At 48.8% G+C, this 24,362-nt stretch overlaps 11 protein-coding genes across 12 annotated transcripts; 5 read left to right on the forward strand and 6 right to left on the reverse strand.

Moving 5' to 3' along the window:
* Positions 1–54: 54 nt before the first annotated feature.
* On the forward strand, positions 55–1,926 carry FOXG_05448 (uncharacterized protein). 2 transcript variants are annotated; one of them, XM_018383733.1, is made up of 3 exons: positions 55–117; positions 214–1,191; positions 1,249–1,926. In XM_018383733.1, exons 2-3 carry the CDS (start codon positions 540–542, stop codon positions 1,572–1,574), a joined length of 978 nt encoding a protein of 325 aa, XP_018240725.1. In that variant the 5' UTR covers positions 55–117; positions 214–539; the 3' UTR covers positions 1,575–1,926. The 2 variants fall into 2 exon arrangements, with proteins under 2 accessions (XP_018240725.1, XP_018240724.1); XM_018383732.1 differs by having other exon boundaries at positions 55–1,191.
* A 371-nt stretch (positions 1,927–2,297) lies between these two features.
* On the forward strand, positions 2,298–3,226 carry FOXG_05449 (uncharacterized protein). Its single transcript, XM_018383734.1, has 2 exons — positions 2,298–2,892; positions 2,945–3,226. Exons 1-2 carry the CDS (start codon positions 2,611–2,613, stop codon positions 3,005–3,007), a joined length of 345 nt encoding a protein of 114 aa, XP_018240726.1. The 5' UTR covers positions 2,298–2,610; the 3' UTR covers positions 3,008–3,226.
* Positions 3,227–3,422: 196 nt separating this feature from the next.
* Positions 3,423–5,389, reverse strand: FOXG_05450 (uncharacterized protein; the record flags this gene model as incomplete). The annotated part of the gene is made up of 2 exons (XM_018383735.1): positions 3,423–5,233; positions 5,281–5,389. The coding sequence occupies 2 exons, from the start codon at positions 5,387–5,389 to the stop codon at positions 3,423–3,425; spliced, it is 1,920 nt and encodes a 639-aa protein (XP_018240727.1).
* Positions 5,390–6,892: 1,503 nt separating this feature from the next.
* On the forward strand, positions 6,893–9,681 carry FOXG_05451 (uncharacterized protein). Its single transcript, XM_018383736.1, has 3 exons — positions 6,893–7,688; positions 7,785–7,979; positions 8,115–9,681. Exons 1-3 carry the CDS (start codon positions 7,241–7,243, stop codon positions 8,255–8,257), a joined length of 786 nt encoding a protein of 261 aa, XP_018240728.1. The 5' UTR covers positions 6,893–7,240; the 3' UTR covers positions 8,258–9,681.
* A 5,031-nt stretch (positions 9,682–14,712) lies between these two features.
* FOXG_05452 (uncharacterized protein) lies at positions 14,713–17,894 on the forward strand. Its single transcript, XM_018383737.1, has one exon. It carries the CDS (start codon positions 15,640–15,642, stop codon positions 16,153–16,155), a length of 516 nt encoding a protein of 171 aa, XP_018240729.1. The 5' UTR covers positions 14,713–15,639; the 3' UTR covers positions 16,156–17,894.
* On the reverse strand, positions 15,074–15,238 carry FOXG_19062 (uncharacterized protein; the record flags this gene model as incomplete). The annotated part of the gene is made up of 1 exon (XM_018399243.1): positions 15,074–15,238. One exon carries the CDS (start codon positions 15,236–15,238, stop codon positions 15,074–15,076), a length of 165 nt encoding a protein of 54 aa, XP_018240730.1.
* Positions 17,895–17,978: 84 nt separating the features above from the next.
* Positions 17,979–18,089, reverse strand: FOXG_19063 (uncharacterized protein; the record flags this gene model as incomplete). Its single annotated transcript, XM_018399244.1, has 1 exon — positions 17,979–18,089. One exon carries the CDS (start codon positions 18,087–18,089, stop codon positions 17,979–17,981), a length of 111 nt encoding a protein of 36 aa, XP_018240731.1.
* Positions 18,090–18,479: 390 nt separating this feature from the next.
* FOXG_19064 (uncharacterized protein) lies at positions 18,480–18,794 on the reverse strand (the record flags this gene model as incomplete). The annotated part of the gene is made up of 2 exons (XM_018399245.1): positions 18,480–18,562; positions 18,614–18,794. The coding sequence occupies 2 exons, from the start codon at positions 18,792–18,794 to the stop codon at positions 18,480–18,482; spliced, it is 264 nt and encodes an 87-aa protein (XP_018240732.1).
* A 340-nt stretch (positions 18,795–19,134) lies between these two features.
* Positions 19,135–19,485, reverse strand: FOXG_19065 (uncharacterized protein; the record flags this gene model as incomplete). Its single annotated transcript, XM_018399246.1, has 1 exon — positions 19,135–19,485. The coding sequence occupies one exon, from the start codon at positions 19,483–19,485 to the stop codon at positions 19,135–19,137; it is 351 nt and encodes a 116-aa protein (XP_018240733.1).
* Positions 19,486–21,702: 2,217 nt separating this feature from the next.
* On the forward strand, positions 21,703–23,468 carry FOXG_05453 (uncharacterized protein). Its single transcript, XM_018383738.1, has 2 exons — positions 21,703–22,142; positions 22,199–23,468. Exon 2 carries the CDS (start codon positions 22,395–22,397, stop codon positions 22,926–22,928), a length of 534 nt encoding a protein of 177 aa, XP_018240734.1. The 5' UTR covers positions 21,703–22,142; positions 22,199–22,394; the 3' UTR covers positions 22,929–23,468.
* Positions 23,234–24,328, reverse strand: FOXG_05454 (uncharacterized protein). The gene is made up of 2 exons (XM_018383739.1): positions 23,692–24,328; positions 23,234–23,617 (listed from the first exon to the last, which is right to left on the reverse strand). Exons 1-2 carry the CDS (start codon positions 23,918–23,920, stop codon positions 23,514–23,516), a joined length of 333 nt encoding a protein of 110 aa, XP_018240735.1. The 5' UTR covers positions 23,921–24,328; the 3' UTR covers positions 23,234–23,513.
* Between the last annotated feature and the right edge of the window lie 34 nt (positions 24,329–24,362).

The following is a 24,362-nucleotide window of genomic DNA, read 5'->3' on the forward strand; positions in this document are numbered from 1 at the left end:
GCATGATACGTGGAAAGAGGTTTGCGTCTCGAACTTTGATTTAGATACGCATCATGGAAAAGAAAATACCTAGTATTTCCTTATAAGATATAACCGCCTAGAATCATCGCATATAAGGTACGTTCCTACCATTAACTGTATGAAAAAGATTTGTGTCAGCCAGGGATCCTTGCCCCGTTGTATCTTGATCGTGAGCTTACCCCGGAGTCCTAGCTCTCCACATTGATTCGTACCTTGATTGAATCACCACACCAGATTCTCTTAAGCTCTGGTTAATTTCACAACTGTGAACCCATGTGATATAATTTCAAGGATACATGAGTGCTGCGAATAGCAGCTCTATGGCTCGCTCTCAAACACCAAGCTCCACTGGTCTTCAAATGATGGGCGACAGAGACTTGGAGTCCGTATTTGTGATGACTTGCAATAATTACTGGCTGAATACCTTACGGCAGAAAAGATGCTGCCGGGGCTGATACACTGAGTAGGCAACCTATCTATATCTTTAGATGCCTCCCTAGAACTGCCTATATAACCGCATGGCACTGGCAGACTTGATCCGACAGTGTCGGCTTGACTTTTTCGGAAGCTTCCTATCCATCTCTATCACATCAGCAACAGCAGTAACGATAACTGTCATCTTTACAATCTCGCCACCTATAAACAAGAAAAGAACAAACCCAAACATGGCTCTCTCGCGAGCTGAACTCGAGTCCATCGTGGCTGTTCACGTTCGAGAGCCCCTTCCAGCCGACACCCTCACGGCCGCTTTCAACTCCAAACCTTTCATCCCTACTGAATCGATCATCAACCTCCGCGACCTGGGTGCTGTTCCTGGCAGCGCCATACGTCCTGGGCATATCTTCCGTTCTGGTATGCTTGACGCCGCCGCCGCCGACCCAGAAGCTATGGCCTGGCTCACTGCCAATGTCAAAGCTGTTTTTGATCTTCGCAGCAAGGAAGAGCGAGCTACGTATCCCAGTCCAGAAATAACCGGTGTCAAGTTTGTCTTCTGCGAGCGTGTTGCTGAATACCCTCAGCCTAGTCCCGCCGACTTTGCTGTTGATGATGGCAGAACTGCTTGGAGGGAGCAGCTGATGGCTGTCATAGCGGCGTACAAACCCTCTATCCGAGCAGTCCTCGAACACGTGAGGGACAGACCGAACGAGCCCTTTCTCTTTCACTGCACAGGTAGGAAAGCATGTTTCTGTTCAAAGGTGTGAAACTAACCGTAAAACTGAGCTATAGCTGGCCGTGACCGCACAGGCGTCATGGCAGGGCTCCTGCAGACCCTTGCCGGCACAAAGCAAGAAGACGTCATTTTCGATTACATGCTATCACGGATCGGAATCGAGCCAGCCCGCGAGCGTCTACTCGTGTTCATCTTGGCAAACATTGACGTGAGGGGCACTGAGGAGCCTGGCTTTTGGAACATGGTTAGCCTACGCCCGAGCTTTTGGAAGGCCTTTGGTCAAGGTGTTGAAGCCGAGTATGGAGGATGGGGTGGCTACGTGAAGGGCCTTGGGTTCTCAACCAAGGATCTGGAGACCATCAAGAAGAACTTGCGGGCTTAGCGATGCCATGGCCGATGCCACCTACTGAAGACTGGGCAGAGTCGTATTGGAAATGGTTCAAGTTGGCTAAAATGAGGTGTTCCACCGTACAATGTTACGATCTCTATTGCGTCTATGGTAGGATACGTTGAGTTGATCACATATATGGCTCGATACCGCGACCTAAGGGACCTAAGTAAGTTGGAAATATTGGGTATTCCCTTCTAGGTAATCCTGTCATAGTTGATCTTCCTGCCCATCTCGATCTTGCTCATCATCATCATCATTTCATCTCGAAATCTCACTTGGATGGACAAGAAATGATAGGTCCTATTAATAGACGTAACAATAACCAACTTTCACATACTCCTCCTCTCTCAACTTTGTTAAGCCAGTCATTTTCGACTGAGCACCTCATCCAGAATCTAATGCAACTCCCTAAAAATCATCTGCAGCCCTATGACATCACCTCCACCACCAGGACCCCCTGTCTTGGAACCCGTTGGACCCTGCATCTTGAGCAAGGGTCCGCTACCCGCCTACCAATTAAACTCCATTGCACCCCATCTAGTGACGCTTCAGTACATCTCTAAAACGTCAGTTCCGCCACTGTCCTGTAGGCCAAGAGCCGATTCGTTCCCTACGTGTACTGTATTTCCAAGTTTTGCTCCTCATCAAGGGTCCTATGGCCATTCCCTCTTTCAGGGTCCAAGTTAGAACTGTAGCATACTAGTTAATAGTTGTATCAACTCTTTTGGATCTGCAGACAACGAGATCCGCTGACCAGGTTGCTCTACGTATTTCATCAATGATCGTAATAGGTGATGCAATAATTCTTGGCCAAGCATGGTTCCATGCTCAAGAACGTTATGTTGCGCAACCATTCAAATGTGTATATAATATCCTGTTGCAGCCATTCTCAATATTGGCATCAGAATCATCAATACAACAGCCACAAAAGCACAAACACTAACACTAACACACACTATTGACTCTCCCTTCAATCCACGTTAAACACTCATCTATACCCAATCTACCATACAATCTACCATTCAATATGCCTCTCACACGAACTCACCGTCACACCGCGCCCCGTCGCTCCATCTTTAGCACCCGTCGCCGTGCCCCGGCCCATTCTCACCGTCATACTACAACAACCACAACCACAACCACGAAGCCCCGTCGCCGCGGCATGTTTGGCGGCGGTGCTGGTCGACGAACTCATGCCACGACCACTGCACCTGTTCATCACCACCAGCGCCGACCTTCCATGAAGGACAAGGTCAGCGGTGCCCTCCTCAAGCTCAAGGGTAGTTTGACTCGCCGACCTGGCGTCAAGGTATGTTCGTTCTCACAGCTCTTGGGTTAATGGTATACTAACTTCATTAAAGGCTGCTGGCACTCGACGCATGCGTGGCACCGATGGTCGTGGTGCGCGCCACCACCGCTATTAAACATCCCAAGTAACTTGTCATGTTAAGTGGTCATCAAGTGATACGAGGATACAGGAAATCCTGGAAGTCAAACGGAGTATGGAATAACGGACAATGAACTTATACACGAACATGTATGATTATGATAGCGATGATACCCTCTACTGGGAGTTGAGAAGAATAGTATGATCTATTATACTGCTACAAACAAGCACAAATCCGCATTGCCGCCGCCGGTGACTTTATCACAATCTCGCAGCTCGCCCTAACCACATAGCCTTTGGGCCTGCTTTTAATACATATAAGAATGGTTGCTGTTGTTTTGGCCCCTTCCTTGATTACAAATTGTGCCAGTATTCTCATGGGCTTCCATCACCTGCGATGATTTCAGACCACCGCAAAGGTTCACTGGCTATGGCCGTGTGCCCCAAACTTGCTAATGTAACTCGTCCACATCAGAAGGGGAAACACCAGCTGGGCGATAAGGTGGCGCCAGCCGAATGTCCTTGTGCAACTTGACCGAATTTTGTAGCACGTAGGGGCTTCGTACCAATTGGAGCATTGATGTTGAGGAGCCTCGGCGGTGGTGAACATTCCCGCACACTGGATCAACCAGCTCGTCAATATTGGTGACCGATAGACGAGTCAAGCTCAATCTCTTCCTTTCATATGCCTTCAGGGAAGGGCTTGCGTCCATAGATTCCATTCCAAGCTCATTCATATCGTGCTTGACAGGTTCAGAGACACGAACATGAGTATACTGCTGGAGTTGGAGATCCAACTTTTCTAGAGCTTCTTTGCTGGGTGACGGATGTTTCTTCATCCTGTTAGAGATATGCAAGTTTCTATTCGCTTTCTCCGAAAGTCGTCGAGCTTGAGTGACCGAGTTAACCAATACATCGTCACCAGGATCCAAAAGCTTATGGCCCGAAAAGTGGTGTTGCCCGATTTCTTTTCGGCCAGACGTCGATAAAGATCCCAGTTTCTCATTACAATGCTTTTCTGGTGTGTGCATATCGCTTAACGCGGAGCAGCAGCCACTGCTCGATGTTGATGGCCGCACGATTAGAATCCGAGGTGTTGAAGATCCGACTGGTGTACTGTTCAAGAACCTATCTTCAATGTTGTCGTCGAATCCCTTCTCGGATTCGAATGGATTGCACAGCGAAGGGGGAGGCGTCTTTTGACCATCGTTTGAACCTTGCTTCAGCCGGTTTTCGAAACATGTTAGAGCTCGCCTATCAGCTCGTTCAGAGAATGGATCCTCCACAAGTTTTCCATTTCTGAGGGACTTCCCATCGTCTGCTAATGGTTTTCTGTTAACGCGACCTCCAACGATTTGCTGGACTTTGCTTTTATTGAGGTTGCCCCCTTCATTCAAGCGGAGCTCAATGTTACTAATCGGAGATGCGTTCTCAGTTGGTGCATGTGAGCGAGGAGTAAGAACAATGCTCCCTCGAATCCACCTATCGCTTTGTTCATCGCCTGAGGGGGGGAAGGCCGGAGCTTGTGTTTCTTCGTGATTCATGACTTTTGGATGGAAGCGATCCCAAGCATTCGAGACTTTTGCACGTACTTTCGACGGTACCATACGCCCGAATCTTGAGGTCGAGCAGTTGGCCTGTTGTGGCGGAGGCTTAAGTGCATTGGTAGCGGCCAGCATAGCGGCCAGTTTTCCAGTAATTTCTTCAGCGGCACACCGGTTTTGGATGTGAGGAATCTGGCACCCTTCTGCAACACGGTTTCTCGCATTCTTGTCACAGGTATTGAACGCCACAGATGTTGCCGCTGCGAAGTCTTTCGTAGGGTGAAACTTGAGGGGGTCATAAGACAGCGATCTCGTAGGCCCATGGCGGCGTTGTAAGCTTGTACTTGGTCGCTTTTGTGACGTATCCGTGTGTCTACCAGTCGTGGCAGCTCGTCTAGGAACTCTTCCCAGGGCTTTCGGTGGCGAGTGCTTGCCCATGCGGGAGGTCCGAGGGTGATTATCTAAAGCTCTGAGTGGTGTTTTGATAGGTGAAGGGAGGTCCAGCGGCGAGATAGCTTGACTGCTATCAATCGAAAGCGAGTTCCTCGGGGTAGTGGTCCGGCGCTTTTTTGGAGACAAGTTCTCTCCTCTACTGGAGAGGGGCTCTGGTGTGGCATCGTCTAGTAACCAGCTTGCCATTTCTTCCGCAGTTTGCGAATCAACCATTTCTCTCTTCCGGGATGCTTGCTTGGGGGGGTTGTTTATATGGAACTCTGCTTCTAAAACAGTTAGAAATTCACCGGGGAAGACATGTGGGATAACATACGCAACCGATCAGGTAGTAAAGGTTTTGGTATGGCTCTTTGGCGACGTGTTCCCAGCGTCCTCAGAATAACTCTGTTTCTCTTCTTGCCGTATGTGATGGTAGCTGGCATGGTTAGCATTTGATGTGATTAGAGTGTAACGAGTGAGATGAAGCTAATCAATGGCTCTGTCCAGCGGTGATGAGTGGGAAATTGGCTGTTATCAACTCAGCCCATCCGTTGAGTGTGAAGAGAAACCGGAGAATTCGCAAGGAGACAGTGATGGGCGAATGCGGCTGAAAGTTTGTCGAAATAGGGTCGGAATCCTTTATCTGTAGTATGTCACTCGAACACCTTCATTCTTCTGCCAAAATGGACTCGTCAAGTCCAAGTATAGAAACGTGATCGAGAAATGAGGTTGTAAGAGTTTGATTGTGAGAGCTGAAAAATGAGTGAGTGGACGAGCTGGCAAAGAATGAGAGAGGAAGGCTCACTTCATATGTACCATGCCTAAGTAGGTACATTACGTACATATGCCGGCAAATAAAGTTGGAATTGCACGAAGGTACCTTGAGTCAAGAGGTATAGGAGCTGCTTGAAAAAGAGTCGGGGAAGAACGTCAAGTGAAGTGATACAATACCGATCGAGAGTCGATATCACTGCCAAGCAGTGCTCGCAACAGTTGGTTTCTTCGGGCAACTTCCTTGTATTGGACACTGAGCTGAACTGTACCTATGCAAGTTTCTTTGTATGTCTTAATGTGGAGATGACGATTCGAATAGGAACCCCCCTGATACCTCTGTGTGTAGTCGACGAGAGTAAAACCATGTTCCCTTCATATTTCTGAGCAGCCACTTGCAGCACCATCACACAATGGCCGTCATACGCCAAGATGCAGAGTACCATGACGCCTCTTCGCTCTTTCCCGAACAGAGTTAAATATGAAAACCACCATGCAATGTTGCACTGCAGATTATGTTCCAGATGCGATTTGACAATTAGTAGTAACTCAGAGCCATGCTACCCCTGACTTACATCAAGCGACTTGGAAGGCGAGAAATGTTTAATAACAACACGAGATCCTATCATGGAACCGAGAAGACGAGACCTTCAAGACACAAAGGGTTTACGGACTCAATTTTAGCTTGTGTTTAGAAGTGTTCAGTTGAACTGTGGTCGAAGTTATTTACTGAATTATTCTCAGTTGTAGGTTATATTCACCAACTACTTTAGTATCTTACCGATGATACCCCAATATAGCTGCATACGCAAATACGGCAAAGGTAACAAGATATTCCATACAATCGTCAGCTTCAGAATTAGGCAATCATAGCTTGAGACAGTCCCCATCTTCTGCTCGTACAACTTGGTAACCTCATCCTGAAGACCTGGCCCGAGACTTGGGGGTTCAGACAATGCACTCGACGGAACTTCACAAAGTCGCTGAAGGATTTATTCACCCGAAAAACCGTTTCAAAATGAGTCACTTGCTTTGCAGAGTAAAGGATGGCTGTGATGAGAAGATCTCAGTTGCTCTCTACCTCCAAGGCTAAGGTACATTGGTGATGAGGAAACACGTGATGCCACAGCCACGAAAGCGACTTGTGGCTTAACCTGGACTTGATCGTGGCGCAATTTCGCATCATCGTCACCTCGCCGAACCTCCAGAAATTTCTCTCGAACGACGGGCTGCCTGCTACCAAACGAGTTCGGGAGAAAACGGCAAGATAACCTGATTACGGTTTGCAAATTCATTATCAAGAGTCACGATGTTCTGATTATGAATCTGGCTGGTTTCCCGCATCTTATAATTCCTTGAATCCAACACATTAAATCCGAAAGCTCCGACCAGTTACGATTAATTATCGCCTCTCATCCGTTTCGGCCGATCACGAAGTTTCTCAACCACGTTCTCTTCGACTGTAAACCCACGAGTCAGGAGGGCATTAGATTTTGTGACTAAAGAGACTTCATTTTACAATCATGTTAAGACAACCTGTTCGCGGCGTGCGTGCGCCTTTGCGGGCCTTCAGCCAACCAGCTCAACAGGCAGCCTGGAATGGCGCATGGAGAAGACTCTTTACATCACAGGCGCAAAACAAGACCGCGCGTCAGCTTTTGAGATGGAAGGCCATCCCTTGGGATAGTGTAATGGCCAGACTGAGGAGCGCTCGCTTCGGGATCGGTTCTACGACAACACCAGGCATGCTCCAAGGCGTATTAAGGCGTGGTTTTCGATTTACCACAAAGCGCAAGACAAACAAGAAGCCGACCGTTGGCCAAGCCGAGGAACCAAAGGGCCTCACCGCCAAACTTAAGAAGCTTACAAAGGAATACGGCTGGGTGACTGTTGGCGTTTACCTCGGGCTGACCGTTCTCGACTTCCCATTCTGCTTCCTGTTTGTTAGAATGGTTGGCGCTGATAAAATCGGTAAGATATTGCCGCGGCCTCACCCAGATCCGTCAACGAGGTCGTGCGGATCTTTTTTCTCAGTGGGTTGCTAACTGATGCCGCCGGCGCAATTAGGCGAGGTCGAACATCGTGTGATGTCGTCAATCAAGCAGATGATTCCCGATACTGTTCGGGAGGCCTGGCACACCTACTGGCAGTCGTTCAAGAAGGCTGAGGCGAGAGCACTTGGCGATGACGATATCAGTGACAAGATGGAGATGGCCACATGGGGTGTCGAGAAGGCTGAGGAACGCAATCGTACCGATGCTAGTGAGTACTATCATTAGATTTTGCCCCTGGGCGCATGCATTAGATGCTTCCCATCACTCCTAACTGCTCGTGATGTGGGGAGTAGAGAACGCTTGCTCAGTTGGTGAGAAAGGCTAACGACTCAATCTGCGACAGGTTTAGCAACTCAGCTGGCGCTGGCGTACGCGATTCACAAGAGCTTCATCTTCATTCGAGTGCCGTTAACGGCCGCCTTAACACCCAAGGTCGTCAAGATCCTTCGATCATGGGGCTATAAGATCGGAAAGAAGAAGGCTTAGCTGGTCAAAGATGGCATCTAAACGGTTCGAGACTGGAAACTCACAAGCCTCCAAACACAGAAACGGTCCATTTCTGAAACGCTTGGCTTGGAGTGTAAGCCACTTACACGGTATTTGTATAATTAGTATAGTCCTTGGTGTTGGCTGGAATTATTGACGGATAGACTTGATTGTATAGTACAACTCCTTACTTCTGAAGCACACATCTGAGCATTTGTTTCCTGTGGCTGAATCACACGGGATGAAACATCCGGGCCTCAGACAGATCCAGCAAAATCGGCTGCACCGAGCCAGTGATCAGCCAACAGAATTACTGTAGTTGGAAGCGTATCCAGGAACTGGCTTCGGATGGCATAAGCCATTGAACTCTAACATGGAGGCGTCGAATAGGAGTGATCTGAATCGCACAATAGGAAACAGGTGTGAAGAAGCCCAGACTTTCAACAATGGTCGTAAGAAGCTTGGCGTGCCTTTCGTCCAGAGGAGGATAGTGCGCCGATAGATCTGCAACCGCAACGTTTTGAACAACGCCATGTGCTCCCACGGGGCTTTGTTTGAGATTCTCTCGAGATGGCGGCTAGAACTCCAGAATGAGCCTCGAAACGCCAAGAAATTCACCAAGCAGCGAGCGGGGCGTCAATTGTGGACAACAGGAAGAGAAGAAGGCGGCTAGAAGTTCTGGAAGGGCCGTTGGTTGTGGATTTGGCAGCCTGTCTCAACCATGTTTGACCCACGGCGTACGATTCAGGCTCAAGAGTCAGTTTGCTAGCAGATTGACTTTGCCCTGGCCGATGTCATAGCAAAGACCGAGCGAGTTGCGAAAGGATCCTCATGATTTCGGGGATCTATAAAAGACTGGAAAGAAACCCGTTCGGAGGAAGTGGAGATCTTCGTTGGTGCGAAAGTAAAAAGATCCTATTGTCTCTGAATATCCAGAATTGGAGCTAGTCCCGGGCGCTCATGTTTCCATTAATCCATGCATGACAGGTCAAGAAAGTCAGGGTTCAAATTCAAGGTTCAGGTAACGTTGACCCCCCTGCAGTAATCAAAGAATTGGGGCGGGCTTTAGTGAACGGGAATAACGGCCACTTAGGTTGGCGATTGTTTCGAGTGCCTGACTCTTAGCGGTGGGACTTACCAGGGTTGGCTTTGTTCCGCGGTTTTCGATAAGGTGGGCTTGATGATATGCATGGAGACTTGTGATTGAGCATTGTCCACCTTGGAGTTTGGAGAAAAACCTGCCTTTTACAGGCTCACTCCCTCGAATTCCTGAATTTCCCATACATCATCACCTTCCGTGATAGGCACTACATACACACACACACGGATGTAATGTGCATCACCTAATCGGCGCCAAACAGCGGCTCCGAGAAGCGGGCCTGATAGTGTGATCCGCTGTTGGCCTTGCAATGTTTAGACGCACGCGAGATGTCATTCACCGTTCTCGTTCTCGTGATTCAAACCTTGATTTGGGTTTTTGGTGTTTTCCCCCCTACTCATTTTCTTTTCTTTTTTTTTCTCTTTTTCTTAGCCCAAGCCCTGAAACCCGGGCCGTTGAGATGCACTGTTTGCTTATTGTGACGGCCCAGAACGGCAATCAATTCGCCATCAGCGAGATAAATAAACTGTCTACCGTAAGAGAAAAGCCAAAATAAAATAAAAATCGAGATGCCCAGGTACGGATAGATGGCAATCAACTATGCCTGCGATTGCCTGTGCAAGGGATCCCTGCAATGATCAACCCAACGGCTCAAACAAAACGTGGAGCATCCAGTTCACGTACTACGTAGTAAAGGCTTAGCAAGCAAACAGGGAGGCAAGCAATCCAACAAAGCAGGGAGAACAATTGGTGCTTGACAATAGAGTTTGGCGATGAAGCAGCGGTGGACACACCTAGTCCAGTAGTGCACGGTTCGTGGAAATTACATGACAGGGCGAGTGGAACTCAAGATAATGAATGGTTGTTTAAAACTGACAGTTTACAATCACAACGTCAGCAGAAACTGAGAAAAGCGTCTGGCTCAACCATCAGGCGGCGATTCGCCATGCCATGTAGGAAAAGGTGGCTCCTCTTTGGCAAGGCCAAGGTACTAGTCGGCCACTGTGACATCGACGGTTGTGAAATGTGATGCGAAATCAAACTGAAGCTGGGGACGAGAGGCTAAAGTGTTCCATTAGCCTTTTGATTCGTGACTTTGCCGCTCCATGGACGGGAATCTTATGTAGTTGACCCGGCGCGTAGCTCGCCAATTCTCTTGTGCTTCACCATGCACCCAGGGCATGGCCTGGTCTGGCTCAGGTGGGTAGCCATAACTCCGGAGCGTCAGGGTTGGCATCGACAATCACATGGATCATGATCCCCCACATGTTTTTCGGGACAAAGAGATCTGGAGTTGGAACTGGAGCGGAACAGCCTGTGGACCACTGCGGAAGAGGGCCGGGCCAGCATCCATCTCAAGCAACAAGTGTGTTTGTGTACCAAATAGCGACTTGTGATGACGCCTTGGTGCTGTTGCATCGCCAATAGTTACCGGACCGGTGAGAACAAAAAGTCAATTCAACGCAAAGAGATAGCAAGTGTTGGTTGTTGTCTCAAAGGTCACAGGGCACACTTATGACGATGTTGAGTCAGGCTGCTGCAACGTCGGAGAGAAATGGAAATGAGACTGGGAATAATAGTGCCACTTAGTGGAGGTGTCACTGATCGCTACATTAGCTTGATGTCTTGGCGATGATCCGTATTAGGCGCCCTGCTGAGAGTATGTAACAACCACGCACACAGCCCTTCAACTTTGATATTCTATTCATATGCCCAATAACCTTGAACACAGAGTATCTAGCGGCAGAACAATAGAATAGTGGCATTCAACAAAATTTTCTGGACACGAATAAACTTTGCTGTCCCCAAAAGCTGGAACGACTACACGAGATGTGTGTCCAGATGGAGTCATAAAGTCAAACTTTTGGATCCTCAAAATGTTACAGTTTGGTCGGAGCTTGGAGAGCAGAAGGTGAGTTTTGCTGTGGGACCTCAGGCCATTGATGATGTCTTTCATTCTTATTACTTCAAGACTGACAATTCATCGAAGCCAGCCGGCTAAGCGGAGCCAAATATTTTGAAGAAAAGTATAGTGGTATGGATCTCTTTTCTAGTCGACGCGGCTCGCTTTATTGCCTGCTAGACTGTATAGGGTGATAAGGAGATGAAGCACGGCTGACTCAATCATATGGCCGCCAAGACAGGAAAGTCGAATAACCAAATTACCACGACAAATATAGTTCGGATAGTACCAGACTAGATAAGCAAGCGCCCCCTTCGTCAGAGACAAGCGCGTGACAGATGTGCGAAGCAGTGCATACTCAAGAGAGTTAGCAACAGTCGGTGAGACATTTACATAAATCACTATATGCAACCTCGATGTGTTGTCAAGTACCAAAAAGGACAACACCATGAACAAACATGCTCTATGCCGAGGCTGGCAGAGTCCAGAGTTTTAGAGTTTTAGGCGAAGTCCTCAAAGTTCTAACCCTTGGATAAGGGAGTCTCCGAATCCTTGCCCGCGTTGAGTGGAGAAGGACGGAGGTTATGGGGCATGAAGAGCGGAGACTCGGCACAAGCAAGTGGAAACCTCTATGTAAGTACGGAGCAAGGTACTCAAGTACCAAGTTTGCATCTCGAATCTGCCTTGCACAAAGAGCTCTCTTCATCGTCAAAGTGTCTGTCAAAGACTGAGTAGGTGCAGATGACGAAGTGCAAAACTTTCTGGTGGGCTAGTGTGCTAGGAGCAGACAACCTGCATGTTGCAGCCCAACCGCCGTTCAATCATTAGGTTAGCGGTTTGTTAAGTAAGACGCAGAAACCCTATTTAGAAAAAAGGAAACCTCTTGAGAGATGAAAGGGCTGGCCGAATGACAGGGCCCGTTGCCTGCCGGGTTGCCTGCCTTCCTGCTGCCTGCATGCACATGCATGCAATTTTGTTCACGCTGTCTCAAGGAACAACAATGGCGTGGGGACTGCCTGCATTGCATTCCCGGCACATCACCGTCGAGCTGCCAAATGCTGTGTGGTAATTGGCACTGCACCAATCTGGATGGATGTCAACAGTGCGTCTACTCTACCGTAGGCCATCAATCAAAATTGACGTGATGTCATAACGCTGGCTATGCTACAATAAACCCTGAAAGTCCGATGATGACGCGACACCAAAAAGGACAACTAGAATCAATGGCGTATTTGATATTGGGAGGAAACTCTTTTCTTCTTGGAGCTGCCCACTTTCCATTGGTCCCGCCGAGGCTGAACTCTGGAAATTTGAGGAATGGAATCGACAGGGACGAAAGCCAAAGGAATGGACTATAGCTCAATCTGGGAGGAAAGGAGAAGCTTGGTGTTGGTACTAGAAAGAATCCAGAAGCATAGTGGGTATAAGGGTCGTCCTCAGTGACGCCAGGTGGATGGCGCCGTTGACCAAGCGCCAAGGGCTTGGAACAACTACTGTGCAGAACACGTAGGGCTGTTTTGAGTTGAGCTGAGTATCACAGGGAATTCTCTCCTAGGAGCGGTGCATACTCGTTCTACATACATAGTAGATATCTACGACCCCAAGACAAAAGAGGATCGATCAAGGTTATGGGCTGTACTGCTGGTAAGATGTTCTCTCGAGATCAGGCATTTTAGGTATTCACACGAGCTCGGGGAGAGCAATTCCGCCTCTGATCAATGTCTGAAACTTTACCATGGATCCGACTACCTTCACCGCATTTTTATACGGAATTGCATCCGTATTACCGCATATATCAGAAGGTTACGGAGCTCAGCCAACACAAATCATCAACATGGGAGTATGAGATTCAGGCCCCCATTCGAGATTCACAAGCTCCAACTCCACACGAGGTCCCTGTACCAAAGTCTATCAAGCCCAACAAGGCAACTACTGCTTCACTAGCGTGGCTTTTTCGGTCATGGGCAGGCGGGATGCGTGTACTTGATGTTTGCCGCGCTGCTGAGACCAAGAGACATGTACCTTCCTGATCCTTTATACCAATTGAGTAAGCGCTATTGAGCTCCGTATTGAGCACCCCACGGGGGCTTTTCTCTTTCAGGCATCCCCAAATCGGGAGACTGAACTAACATCATAGAGCCCTAGTAAAGGCACAGCAGAGCGAAAAAAAAAAGAGAGAAAAGGTAAAAGAGAAAGATTCAAAACACGCAAAGAAACTTTTACGGATCGGGGAACCAGTCGGCACTACATCCATTTCTCGGCGAGACCTTATTACATAGGACTGACTAAGACGTCAGGGCCCACGGATCATGCTACAGAACATGGCCTCCACTGTGCCATCTCCATCATGGACAACCAGAATCAAAAGTTAACCGGCAAACCAGTACACAATTACTTCCAAACGTTAACGTTGAACACACATACAGGACAAGCACGACGGGTCATGACAATAGGTCAGACCAAACCCCACTCCGCCACAACTGACAACTGTCAGTCATGTCAATCTCAACGTCAACATCAGTCCCAGGCCAGGGCATGCTCTGAGCGCTACGCTGTTGATCCTCTGTCAGCCCTGCTTTGAATTGGCGTCTCATAGAAGACGACCTAGTGGTTGCATTATCGACATGATACAGAACGGGTCCAAGAGACAAAAGCCCGTTGTCTCGCGCCACTGCTGGAATATGTACCCAGATCTGAAGCAGATCTACATCGCGCGCTGCGAGTTGAGTTACTAATCAATTAAGCGACCCAAAATTGACCAGGGTCAGGTTCCCGAGCCACGACTGCTACTCAGGTAGTCCCCAAATTCCTTGCAAGGCCGAGTCACGCCGGAGCTGGTCTCACGAGGGTCTGAAGCCTGAAGTTTGAAGTCTGGAGCCTGTTGATCTGCCTGACCCTCTCTCTGGTGCGATTAGACTTTGGGCCCGTCCACTGGTATACTTGCAGCCAGGTTCTTGTTACGGCGTAGTCTCCTTTTTGCCTTCGCTTTTGCTTTGTCTCCTATACTCTCCGTCCTTCCTTGGCTGGGTCAATTCCCTTTCTGGACCCATGGTGTATCATGACACTCCCTTGTCTACACCCCAAGCCAAGGGAAGCAAACCTTAAACCAGAAAACCAAAATTGTCGACCATACACCCAATCCCCTTAGGCTAAGTAGTGAGTACGGCGTATACTTTGCTTTGGCGGCTTTTTGACTTTTTTTCTTTTCTTTTGCCCCCCCCCCCTCCCCCCTGCCTGATTTTGTGGTTGTCCCCTTTCTCGTCTATTTCCTCCTGCTAGTTATGTTGTTCTTTTCCCTGACAATTGTCATCCAGACTTGGGTCGTTCAGACACACACGCCCCTGTGCCCTGGGTCGATCACGGCAACGACTATGGCGTCGGCGTTCAAGGGGATAAGAAAAAGTGGAATACACACGAAAAAGGTAAACCTACGTAACGCGCGGTCAATGGCAAACGACAACAAGATATTATCGACACCTCAAGGGTGGCGGTTTGGTGAGCTTGTCGCTCATGAAGCCGAGGAGGGAAACCATAATCGTTCTTTCTTTCCAGTTAGCCATTGCGGTTGTGTGATCTGGATCTATAAGAGAAAGCCGTTTACTCCGGATTTCTGGGTTGGTTTGCTCGACCAACCTGTTTCAATATTCAACCACATTCACCATACGAAACACACCTTATCAACTTACTTTTTGTTGCTCAGCATTGATCGACGCTTGTAAGGTCGTATTATTATCTAGAATTCAGTTTTGCTATTGCCCATCCGTCTCAATTACCTTTCATCAACAAGCATCCATACACACATCAGCCACTCTTGCTACTCCTCGTCATCAGTCACACAGACAAGACGAGAAAGGAAAAAGACAAACCAGAACAGAGCAAGGACAGGGACATTTACCAGGATCAAAGTGACAAGGGCCTCAGCAACCCAAAGACCAAGACTAGGACCAGGACCGACCCTTTCCCTTCCCACGGCCGACATTACTCGGTCTCTGTTTGGATAGAGTGAAAGCAACTATCTGTGCCAGTGTAAGACATTCGCCAACTCAAAATCCCCGAGACGGACGGATCGAACCCGTGTCACGCCTACCACCTACAGGCGACAGCACCACTACCATCCTAGAAGAGGACATCCCGCGCATTACAGTTCTTTGGAGCAAACCTTCAGGACGACGTTGACCCCTGTCATAATTCGATCCACTTGAGACGTTGTTCCAGATCTGGGACAGGCATTAATCTCATCACTTTCAGCCTGTCAACCCACACGAGCCACTCGCCCCCCCCTCCCTCCCCCATCACACTTCTCCACTTGTCTAAGTAACCTACTTTCCACAAGGGCAGCTCTATTTCCAGCTCCCTAGCCTGGAAGTCTCTCTTTGATACATGCACGACTCGCCTGCATCAACCCCATCCACTTCGCCTGCTTATATTAGACGTACAAGTGCTACCATGATGTCCGTCGCTTCCCATGATTCTCAGTTCCCGCCTTATTACTATATCCCCATCCGTCCTGTCTCTTCCCAAAGGCCACAGTCTCAACAAGAAGTCACATACTTGCATTACCCCAATATCAATAACACATACGCCCTTGACTCTTTCAACGCCAACGACATGGCCGCCGCAGCTGCTAGTCACAGACGCTCCCAACAAGAAGATGCCAGTGTCGCGCAGGCTCTTGAGATTGCTAGGGAGAGCCCTGATGGCTCATCAGACCCTACTATTAGCAAGATACTCGAGGCTGCTCTAGACCGAATCTGGGGGAAGGTGAAAATGCATCCCGACTCATATATCATGACTCGAGATGAGTTCGCTGTCTTCAACTTCTTTCAGTACCGCTTCCTCGGCAACAAGATGGCAGTGAGCGCTCGAAAGCGATACTGGGACAACACCCATGCCTGATTGCCCACCCGGTCTCGTTACATAAGGCGGCTTTGTCTTCCGCACCCTTTGTTCTGCTCTTCTATATATGGAGGGTTTCTCTTGCGCATTGAGCGGCCTACTACAGCAACACGGCTAAACGATGACAAGAGACGATTTTTCTTTTCCCTTTCTTACCCAACGAAGCACGACACCGAACAGCCAGGGTTACGCCGATACCCTTGCCCATCGAAATATCCACAGAGACAACCAGGGTTGGCCCAAACCTGATTTACACATCCGAATTTCCGACTCACTGCCTGTTAATACCTACTGCTCAGCAAAGTCGGCATATTAACAAGAAGCGAGAGCTGAAACTTTGGGGCCCGTACCAATGATACAAGTACACTGCAGAAGAGTGAGGCGCATGAGCTATGAGGGTAACGAGCAAGTAGCCTGTCCCTTCTTGGCCTGGAACAGGGTTTCCCACGGTGTCTTTCAGCATGACTTGTTAACGCATTCAAACTCTGCAAGCCATGGACGCCATCAGCAATGTCAAGTCATGCCAACTTGAACGGAGAAAGATAATGGAAGGATAAAGCGAAGACCAGGCAAAGAGTCACCTAAACAAATTCGACTCCACTTGCTGGCAGCCCTGGATGATCCGCCACAACCCTCCAAAACCCGGTTCCTGAGCCCGTTAACTGAGTGGGTCTTGACCAGCATTGGATCCATTTCCCATCATTCGCATGGTGCCCCGCTATTCTGTTCCTTGTGGCTCCAATCTCCGACAACATTTCCAGTTTCTCTCTGTGATGAGCCAGGACTGGGCCGCGACATAGCTTCGATGGCTGGTGTTGTATTCTATGCAACCCAGTCATCCTGACATTTCTCACAGGGCTGCAGAACCTCGTCGTGCAGTGGCGAGGAGTGGCGCGGCTTTCAACCTCGGGCTTGTGTTTGTTTCAAGCTTCTTTCAGCCAACTTGACTCGTGAAGGTCAAGCCCGCGTCGCATCGTCTCAAACCATGAAGGATACTGCGGACCTTTGGACAGCCAAGCAGTTTCTAGCATCCAAACTTTCGTCATTGCGAACTCTGTTCCTGACTCGCTGGCACTTCACATCCTTCACAACCGACACTTGTTCGATTCTTGATGCTTTGTTGTATATCTTGTTCGGTATCGCCCCTAGGTTCTCTGGCCTTTGCCGAACCCTTTCTTCTCTGGCTGCTGGCAGTCTCCCGTGTGTTCGAAGTCGCTGCACATACTTTTTCCCATACTTTTTTTTTGTCGTGCCGTATGATTACCTTTTGGGTTAGCTCACCGCGGTGGTAGTCATTTTTTTATCTACTTGTATTTTTTTTTTTTTTGCTGCCATTTGTTACCTCGCAAAATTCTTTGTACTATAGATATACCAGTAAGCGCATCTTAGCCATTCGTGTTTGGATTTAGTGCATATAGATCAATTCAGGAGATCGTGCTCTCTTCAAGGAGACCATGTCGTTAACTTTAATTTACCCAAGTTGAACTCGGACTGTCATGTTTGTGCATCTTATTCGGTATGACGAATAGTCAAATCCCTTTAAGTTTGGTTATCATGGTTGGAGGAATATGGAGGGTGTAATTTCAATAACAGCAAACTGGCTCGGACAGGGATATGATTGATAAGAGGGAAGAACATTACGCAGCATGAAACTCAGACAAAGGACCTTATGACAGCATAAACGTCAAGAAATAATCGTGTTGGGTGTTGTGTCTTTGAGTTTGCCCTTCCATCACTAATCCTCGATAGCTCGTCACTAGCACCCCAGTGCAGCACACAGCATACGTAGATCTCTGAGATATCGTTAGAGAATAAGTCTCGTTTCATGCGTCCAGAGTACGGCCGAGTCTATCTATAACGGCGGCGACGGCGGCAGCGGGAGCAGAAGCCCCGCCGTTATATCGCTCGTGATCTTGGGCCTGGGCGTTGATCATGCATCTCTGCCGCATTTTACGGTGTTGGGTTGAGCTGAGCTTGGCCAGAACGTCCCACAATCGTGGCCGTGATCAAACCTTGTGAATGTCGTGACCCACTGAGAAGTACTCGCGAGTCCACCTAACAGTGAGTTTCCTGATAAAGTACAGACCTCTGGAAGACTGTTGCAGGTGGTGACGTATCTTGGGCAAAGGTATGGTGACTCTTCTGATATCTCCCAGGCTACTCTAGGCAAACGTTTGTGATGCTTAGATGAATCCCATGGGAATGGATTCTTATGAGACGTTTTGCTTTAACAGTACCCAAACCCGCCGTGGCCATATTCGACGAATCCCCTCATGTGCTGCCTTGGGATACATGTTCCCATATGACGAGGCGTAGGCCGATTCTTATGACTCCAGCTCGGACATATTGTACGAAATCAGCATCAGAGGCTGTAGCGAGGCCTCAAACTCGGGTCCACAAGCGGAAGCTGAGCGTTTGTGTACAACGCCGCTTCAATAACGTCGCGCCACAAGATTACCCTTTTCAGAACCCAAGCATCCAAAAACGGGCTGACGCTGTTGGAACAAGGTCTTGGTGATGTTACCGCCAGAGAACGGAGGCTGCACCAGGAGCTCCGGCAGTCTGTCGGGCTGAATAAGGAACAGACAGAGTTCACTTTTGAGCCACCGATGCTCCTCTTTGCACACTTTCATGCCCATGATGAGCAGCGGCCGCTTGGCTGATTGCTTCAAGATGTCGGAGAAAGGACGTTGCAGCGCTCGCGCCAGGAAAGTATATCTTCAGACTATTAGCAGGCCTGAGCCAAACAAACTTAATCCCAAGTCTTCACCATCGTGATGCCCGGAATTGCGGACTCGACCTCCGGGGACCAGTAGGCAAAAACATTCAGGTCGAGTTACGGCAGGCATTAGGTGATGCGCACCAAATACGTGGTTTTCCCAAACAATGTCAAGAAGCTAGTCCAGTGAGGAATTGAAGCCCCCATTCCGTATCCTATGAAGCGATCTACTTTGACATTCGGCACGTGGTTGAAGAAAATTAATAGCACAGCTGCCCCAGTGGTACCGTTGTGTTTGTTGTCCGTCGCTTCCGACACCAAAAGACAGGTATTCCCGGTTTGAGGCTTGGGAAAGGCACTTGGTTCGAACGTTGAGATCTCGAAATGTCACTACCGACGGTCTCGATTCCACTATTGTATTTCATCTGATGCTTGTGCGTGTAACGCCTGTTGAACCGTAGCGTAGAATCGCGGCTCAGATGATGCCTAGATAGGGGTGTCTCAAAGCCAAGCCCTGTGCCAGTTTCGTTGGCGGTGAACCTTTGGAGAGTCCAGAAAGTCGGTAAGTTGATGTTTGGAAACTCTAATACTCGGGGAGGCCCGGGGAGCATGAACGTGTCAAGCGGTTACGAAGGTGAAGATGGGGTTTCCAGAAGACTTCCGGAAGAGGCAATGCGTGCTGGTCCAAAAGGGAAAGTCGGGGTGTCCAACCTTGGGGTGAGGTAGTGCGAAAAGCATGACGGCGGGGGCAAGACCGAGCAATGGAATAACTTCGCGTCAAGCAAGTCTTACTTGCTTCACACCTCTCATCAAAGGGCGTTGCTAACCAGCGCCCATGTATCCAGTACATCGAGTCCAACGGAGCGCGCCAACAACCTACCTTAAGAGGCCTAGAGAAAGGGGTAATGTCGAATGTGGATAGTTCGTCTCCTGGACCGCGAGTTTAAGCCCGATGTGGCGGAGATGGGCATGAAATATCCCGAATCTGTGGAAGTAAGGACCCGAAAGGTTGGGCGAAGTTGCTATGCTGACAATGCGGGCGGCAGCTATTAGATTTCTGGTAAGGGGCCGGGGACATCATCAACAAACTTTGTGGGAGAACCAGTGGCTCGGTACGTGGGAGCAACGCCTTTTAGTGAACCGAAGCGGTGAGTAGCGACATCGCCGCACTACTGAATCTACCAAGATGTGAGATTCCCGAGCTGTTTCCTTGATACCTATCCGACTGATGAAGTTGATGAGGCTCTTTTTGCTGTGAATCATGACAGCGGATCTACCCAGGTATCCTGGTCCTCACAAGGGGCTGACAGCTGCAGCAAGGGTGGCCTTGTCCAATAGCGAGCAGCGGTGGGTGTTGCGTTGGGGCTGCACGCTGTCAATGAGGGGAAGAATTACGAGGGATGGATGGTATGGCGTAAGTGATGTTGACCTGCTATCCTGCCAAGTTGATTTGGCGCTATGTATGCCACGGACCGCCCCTTTCCAATGAACGATGTCTTGCAGCTGACCGCCTACCTAGCTATGACATGCATCCTGGGCCTTCTTTTTCAGATTGCCGTGAATTATCGGGACTCGTGATCCACTGGATGGGTTCGTTCAGTCTTGCAGATCCATGGAACGCCATCCGGCCCATCTACGACACAGTGGGTAGCACGTCTTTTACATGTTGGGGCATGCATACCTTCTGAATCAAGTGCGAGCCTAATAATTAACCCCAACGTCATGGGCAATCTACTGAGTTCACCGGAAGATATGTTGATGTTCCAATCAGCTGAGCAACAGCAAACCCCACCAGTCTCGAGCTGAGTGAAACAGTGAAAGACACAATTAGGGCTAATATGCTAGACCCTGATTTCTGGAAATGGTTTAGGGGAGCAGCCAAGCCGCGAGGGCGGTGAAGGGTTCTTTGCGATGGATGCGCAGTAGCGAATTGCCTCGTTTTATGATGCCATGTTCATTCCATTGGTGCTTTCTCGAACCGGCTGGTTGGAAAGGTAAAGGCGCCACCGGGATTTGACAGCGAACGATGATCTTGATGGCGTAAAGATCGATGGGTCCCGAGAGGATGGATGAGCGTATGTCGGACGGCAGTTGGACAGAACAGGGAAGTGCCTCTTCCGTGAGGAGGGAAATTCAATTCAGTGGCCCAGCGTCATGGCCTTACGATGGCTAGCTGAAGGCGGAGGATGTCGAAAGCTTGCCTAAGCCATTTGGCTGGAGGCGAGACTTGGGAGGCACCTATCCGTAGACAGGTATGGATTACGAATGGGCGATGCTGGTAGTGGTTTTGAGAATGATCAAAGGTTTGAGTACCTACTATACCTTGGTAGGTATGCACATGCGCTCAGACACCGAGTATTTCGACCAATAAATAACGGAGGGGATTGGGATCACTGGGAGCGGGAGGGACGGAAATACCCTTGTTCTTGTTTGCACCATGTTCAAGAATGGAAGGACTGGGATGCAGACGCGTGCTGGTGATCTAGCAGATTGACTTCTTTAGAGCTCAGTTGTGGATTCCTTAGAACGGTAGGTAGTCGTCGCATCTAATGTCTGATTCTGTCTCAAGATCGCATCACTTCCGCTGACTAAGGTATAAGTGATCTAGCTCTTGTTATGCACATCCGCCCGGTTCACCTGGCAACCGTAACCACCATGATTGGTGTCATGTAACTCTAGGGCACAGCATGGAGTTGTTGACTAGAGGATGGACTAACATGCAGCTTTGCTGTGAAGATGTATGAACGGTTCATGGCATGACTGCTTCAGAAGAATGCGGGAAACACATCCCCCAATCGATGATGATTTTTTCATTCAAAGTCGGACTACATACATGTCTTAATGCCAGCGGTTACGGAATGTCAACTCTCAGCTGAAGGGCATATGTAGGTTCTGATTGGTTCATGCCATATGGTTACCGCTGGTGATGATACAACAGAAACTTCGAATTGATCGAACCTTTGCAAACGAATTGTATTAGAATCATCTGAGAATCTGGTTTTATGTATTAGCGTATTCGTATCGGCAATCAATCGAGCGGTTAGAACAAAGTATGTGAGAGGCTTAGATGAGCCCCATGTCCCCTCCAACAGTTACCCTTGCTGCGTTTATTCAGTGTCAACGGTTGCTTGGGCAATGCGCCAGCAACGATATAACCCACCACGACCCTATCACCAGACGTCTCGAGAAGCAACCCTACCAACACCGCATCAAATCGACTCAATTCAACTCCACATGTATCCTCCACCAAAAACCGCAGCCTTCTGAGGTAACTAGACATCTTCATCCCCGCATTGCTCCAGCTTTGCTGTCGATCAATCATAGGTCCGTCCATCTGCCGCTGCCAGACTGCCTTTGCAAATCACCACTTCAAACACTTGGATCAACTCCTTGCACAAGGTGCACAACCATAGTGCAGTCGCTTCGACATCTAGAATAGTGCCACGACTGCTGTGCTACTACTGTTCTACACCTCGTATCAACTCTATCAAGCACTGCTATCCAGCATCCGTTGCCCACCATGCGATACAACCTTATCCAAATGATCCTGCGCAGCGTCGCTCTGCTCATGACGCTCCTCCTAACGGCTCTCATCGGCAACGTCATGGCGTCAAATATTGACGCCGCAGGCTCTGCAACGGCTGCCGTCAACTTTATCATGTTTATCGCAGTTGTCTGCTGGGTCGTTTGCATCGTCGGCCTTCTCGCTTTCTTTGTCTCAGCTCTCGACAAACCACTTATGCAGCTACCGTTGGATGGCATAGCTGTTCTTTTCACGTTCATCGGTGCTATTGTTCTTGCAGCAAAGCTGCGTGTCGTCAACTGCGGAGATATTAACCCCAAAGCTCTGCCTGGAGACTGGATCGCCTGGGGCTCAGCGAGTGATGAGGGACGGTGCCGTCGACTACAAGCAAGCACTGTCTTCATATGGTTCCTGTTCGCCTGCGTGTCTGGAAGTCTCTTTTTGACCATCAGAACTGCACGCAATCAGTACGGCTCGCTTCGCAGTGCCGCTTCACGGCCATCAATGTCTCAAATTTCTTCAAGCGTCTGATGAGCCGTAAGCACATCAGGGAACCATAATATAACGGCTCAGCTGCGTACAAGGGTCCCGGTCATGATCACGTTGGCTGTTTGCTCTAGTACCATCAGCGCAAGCGTCATGACCACAAACTCCGTGGAACACTGTGTATGTGTTTCCTTTAGCCCCGTTACACCAGAACCGCCCGAGGGCATCACCAACTCTTGAGTACCGGTATCAAGTTGCATTAGGACATAGAGAGCGTTCAACATTAAGGATTATTATACCAGGATTGTTAGATGTATTTGTCTTTTGGAAGGGGAGTTGGGATGGGTAGTTCATTCAGAACAGGTGTTGGATGAAGGGTAATGATCATGCAGTGAATGAAACTTTAATATAAGGACGGTTTTGGTTTTCAAGATTTCACTGGATATCCGGTTGTTAGTACTAGAGTGTCTGTTGGTTGACAAGAGGAACAAAACAAGGGTATTTGGGATCATATATTATTAAAAGAAAGAAAACATATGCATATTTATACCCCAACACCGTATGAAAGCCATGCATATTACTCAGGTCATCCATTCATATCGAGATCGGATCGTCCGGTTTGAAGTATGTCTATAACGTTGCCGCTGTTTCCACAACACCCGCCGCCTTGAAGGTCGCCTTATTTGTCAATCGAATGTCGACGTTATGCGCCCACTCCATGTATCGTGACCAACCTAGACAACGACTGGTTAGAGAACTCATCAATCTTGGAGAAATGGTGATATAAGTGAATGAATCAATTACTCACTCCAGTAGGCAAATTTGCGACCAAAGTATTTACCCATCCAGGGGACAATCATCATTGTCAGTATCAATTGTAGCTGCTCGAGGCTGCGCTCCCACTCCGCTTGAGCATCAGTGTCGGAGGTATCGGAGTAAATGTCATCGGTAGATATGGATGGGAGAGAGTCCAGATCGTCCTTGTCATCTGACATGGACGCATCATGGAGGTCAACAAGGGAGGAATCGGCGGCCATGTTGACAGTCGTGATGTGAGTGACCTGAGTACAGATTCGCTCAGCCAATGCAGTTCTGGATATGTCTGTAGGCCACAGGACGTTGAGTATGTCTTCGGAGGTCGTGAATGGTTGGTATTGGGTGTCAAGATCACAGCTTGCTTCCAGCGAGACAGTAGCAAGCCAGGTTGAGAGGTAGTTAGCTATGTTAAAGTAACTTCTATGTTAGAGACTGGTGAGTCCCAGGTGTTCCAAGTATAGAGGAATGAACGGAGGCCGTTGCCGTATCGTCAGATGTAATTGCGTTGCGACAATCAGCAATAGAAGATCGATCGAGGTGATTGATAGTTGTTACAGTTGTAAAGGCCGTAGTCGCATCGGGGCCCGGAGCTAGGCTCCGACAAGAAACTGGGGGAAGCTCTGACGAGCTTCCCGCTTGATTGGTGCGGACCACACTTTCTCA

The sequence above is a fragment of the Fusarium oxysporum genome, chromosome 7 (assembly GCF_000149955.1).
Source record: "Fusarium oxysporum f. sp. lycopersici 4287 chromosome 7, whole genome shotgun sequence".
NCBI lineage: Eukaryota > Fungi > Ascomycota > Sordariomycetes > Hypocreales > Nectriaceae > Fusarium > Fusarium oxysporum.